The sequence below is a fragment of the Myotis lucifugus genome, unplaced genomic scaffold (assembly GCF_000147115.1).
Source record: "Myotis lucifugus unplaced genomic scaffold, Myoluc2.0 scaffold_148, whole genome shotgun sequence".
In the NCBI taxonomy this organism is placed as follows: domain Eukaryota; kingdom Metazoa; phylum Chordata; class Mammalia; order Chiroptera; family Vespertilionidae; genus Myotis; species Myotis lucifugus.
In genome coordinates, this window is record NW_005871196.1 from 2,620,848 (window position 1) to 2,624,208 (window position 3,361).

A 3,361-nucleotide genomic window follows, 5' to 3' on the forward strand; every position below is an offset into this window, starting at 1 on the left:
CCCCCCCCCGCACACACACCTCAGTGGATGAACTAAGTGGGAACCCTCTCGTTTCAATCTCTGCTCCCAAAGCCTGTGGGTGGACTGAAGCTCTGGGGGCCCAGGCGTCGTACAGCCCCCACCTCTGCGAGGCCTGCGCCATCCCTTCTCCATCCTCAATGAGGCCCCTTCTTCTCTCCCCGGGTGTCCTGGCGCCAGCCAGTACGCCACCCTTTTCGCACCATAAGCTCACCCCTGGGTAAGGGGGCAGGGGCCCTCCCCGCCGTGGTCCTCGCCCCTGGCCCACCTCCGAAATGCGGTCGCGGGAGGCGCCGGGCCGGGCAGGTGGAGGGGGAGGGCGCGTTGGCCAGGGCCTGCGCCCTCGGATCTTCGTCCCCGCGCGCCTGCCCCATACTCACCCGGGAGCCGAGAGCGGTCAGCGGGCCCTCCGCTCCGCATCCATTAGCCGGTGATCTGGCTGCTTCACTTCCGGAGCGCGGGGCTCTGGGCAGCGCGGCCCTCCCTCTCCCCCTCCCTCCGCAGCTCCCACCCCGGCGCCCCGCCCCGCCCCGCCCCGCCTCTCTCAGCCCGCTGCCGGGAACTGGAGCCTCTCCTTCCCGCTGCCGCAGCTGCCGCCCAGCCAAACCCAACTTTGCAGCTCGCGGGAGCTCCCGCGGCGGCGGGGGCGTGGGCAGGGGGAGCTAGCGGGTCAGGAGGAGGGGCCGGAGGGAGGGTCGCCCGCTCGCCAGCCCTCCTTCCTTTCTGTGCACCTTGCGGTAGGCAGAGCGCGGCGGTGGCGGCGGCAGCCGGGGGCTGTGCTCAGGGAGGCGGACCTAGGGACCGCAGACGGGCGGACAGACGGAGGGACCCTCCCCGAGCCCCGCACCATGGCCGAGAGGAAGCAGTCCGGGAAGGCGGCAGAGGACGAAGAGGTCCCTGCCTTTTTTAAGAACCTGGGTTCAGGAAGCCCCAAGCCCCGGCAGAAATTCTGTGGCATGTTCTGCCCGGTGGAAGGGTCCTCGGAGAACAAGACCATCGACTTCGACTCGCTGTCGGTGGGCAGGGGCTCGGGGCAGGTGGTGGCTCAGCAGCGGGACGTCGCCCACTTGGGCCCGGACCCGCAGCCGCCGTACTCCCGGCAGGGCCGGCGTGCCGGCGGGGAGCCATCTGTTGAATCGGGCCGGAAGGTGGCGATCCGGCGGGCCTCGGGCAAGGAAGCCCTGCAGAACGTCTACGACCAGGTGGGTATGGGGGAGGGGAGGCCGGAGAAGGAGGACGGGGCTCGGGGATCGCCCCTCCCTCGCATCCCAGAGTGCCCACCGTCCTGCCCCTCCCCGGATCTGTGCCAGCACCCCACCCTACTCTATCCTTCTCGAAGGGTGCGGAGAGGCTCCGGCTGGGCGGTGGGCGATGCGCCCACAAAGGCTGCCAGTGCTTATCTGGGTCTGGGAGGTGGAGGGGGGAAGGATGGGCCGATCCTCGGCTGGGGGATCGCAGGGTGGGGTGCGGGGATGGGCGGCGGTTCCATTCTTCTTAAACCCTCCCGGGCGGCTCCCTACTGCAGCTGTGGCCTGGTGTCCCACCCTTTTTCGATGCAGCTCGGAGCGTGCGGTGGAGGCTTCGGGTAAAGGCTTGGGCTCCCCAGGGGTCGGGAGGGGCGGGCGGGGGCTCAGACCGCTGCTCCCGCCCGCGCCCAGCGCGCTCTCCACCGCACCGTCTCGCGCTCGCGTCCGGAGCTGGAGGCCAGGACCATGGTCAGCGGCTCCCGCACCGCCTCGGAGAATCTCGTCACCCTGATTCCTGTTCGCAAAGTGAGAAGAACCAGGGAGGCGATGGAGTCACCCGAGGAAACCCTGACGCTCCTAAATAGCCCATATGCAGAGCAAAGTTCCGCTAAGTCTCTCAGCAAGGGCTTCCCAGAGCCTCCCCCACCCCCGCCCGCCCTATTTAGGAGGCGCTTTGCAGATAGGGACTAAGTAGATTATGTTCAAAGGGTGAAAAGAAAAGGGAAACACCTTCACATTTTGAATAGATTGTCAAAGATGGACTCGACCCCCTATACTGTGTTAATGGGGAAACAAAGAGAACCAATATAGTAAACCTTGATTTAGAAAATGTTTGTCACCTCTGGCAAAAATGAACAGTTTGTATTTTAAGTGAAGTCATCTTCTCACACCAGTTTTTTTTTATCAGTGTGACCCTCATACTTGTGCAGCCCCCCCCCCCCACATACACACAAACCGTAATTTCTCAACTGATGAATTACAGTGTGAAATGTTTTAACACTTGTTTGCTGTTTCTCTCCCAGGCCCATTGGTGAAGACGAGAAATGAGTCAATGATTGATTATTTATTGAATATCTATTATGTACCTTGCCTTGTGGGGCTGGGGGAAGGTTAGCTATATAAAAAGTTCAAGGCAATTTTTTTTCCTAAGGGCTTCTAAGTAGTTGGGGGTGGTCTCTACATATTCACTGAGTGATTCCACAGTCATTTCTTTGGCTCAACATTCAGGGTGTGTGCTGACAATGAACACATCAGAAAACAATTAACAGTTGGTGATAATGGCCCAAATATGTTACTGTTTCCTGATGTAGCATGGAGTGTGGCAGCCCTTCACTTTTATTATAGTCTGAGTGTATAATGTTGCATTTGAAATTCTACAACTATATTGAATTTTTTACAATTTAGTAAAACAACATGTACCCAACTTTAATGAGTACTTTCACATTTAAATACTGTCAAAGTTAGAGAATGTTATTTAAATTATTATCTGCTCCTTTAAATTTTTTTTTAGGTCTTCACTTTTATAGGGCCAATTCTAGAAAAGAGAAACCATTTGCTGTCATTTTAAAAAGATAGGGCAACTAATTACTTAATTGATTCCTCTTTCCACAGCCCTGTCCTCTGATCTACTCCTATAGGGGAGTACTTGATATCCTTATTTCACTGTGAGTCAACCAGAAGAACTTAATCCAAAAAACTCACTTTTTACCAAGTCATTACACAAACTTTGACAATTGAAGTAAAGTTTTTCTTAAAAAAAAAGATATTGATTTTGTGTGTGTGTCTGAGAGAGAGAGAGAGAGAAACATCAATAGGAGCAAAACATTGATTGCCTCCTGCACGCCCCCTACTGGAGATCAGCCCACAATCTGGGCATGTGCTCTGACTGGGAATCAACCTGAAACCTTTTGGTGAATGAGACAACACTCATCCAACTGACCACACCAGCCAGGGCTGAAGTAAAGTTTCTAATAGTGAAAGCTGAGTGAGTGTGAAATACTTCCCTATGTGAATACAATGGGTGGGGGCAAACCATGATCATATAGCATCATAGCATCATGGTTATGTGAGTATTCTTGCCTTCAACACATTGTGCT

General features: G+C 55.9%; 2 protein-coding genes across 3 annotated transcripts in view; one reads left to right on the top strand and one right to left on the bottom strand.

Annotated features, from left to right (window-relative positions):
* The window catches only part of PNMA2 (PNMA family member 2), a 7,265-nt gene extending 6,795 nt beyond the window's left edge, over positions 1 to 470 (bottom strand). The window contains exon 1 of the mRNA XM_006095027.3: positions 399 to 470. The gene's annotated coding sequence lies outside the window, so the exon portion shown is untranslated. The remainder of the gene's footprint in view (positions 1 to 398) is intronic.
* Positions 471 to 613: 143 nt separating this feature from the next.
* DPYSL2 (dihydropyrimidinase like 2) lies at positions 614 to 3,083 on the top strand. Of its 2 annotated transcripts, none has more exons than XM_023759108.1 (2): positions 614 to 1,220; positions 1,544 to 3,083. In XM_023759108.1, exons 1-2 carry the CDS (start codon positions 867 to 869, stop codon positions 1,847 to 1,849), a joined length of 660 nt encoding a protein of 219 aa, XP_023614876.1. In that variant the 5' UTR covers positions 614 to 866; the 3' UTR covers positions 1,850 to 3,083. The 2 variants fall into 2 exon arrangements, with proteins under 2 accessions (XP_023614876.1, XP_023614877.1); XM_023759109.1 differs by having other exon boundaries at positions 1,578 to 3,083.
* Positions 3,084 to 3,361: the final 278 nt, after the last annotated feature.

Coding starts and splice junctions, on each gene's coding strand:
- DPYSL2 (XM_023759108.1), top strand. CDS start 867: ATGGCCGAGAGGAAGCAGTCCGGGAAGGCGGCAGAGGACGAAGAGGTC. Junction 1,221..1,543: donor TGCAGAACGTCTACGACCAG/GTGGGTATGGGG, acceptor TCCCTACTGCAG/CTGTGGCCTGGTGTCCCACC.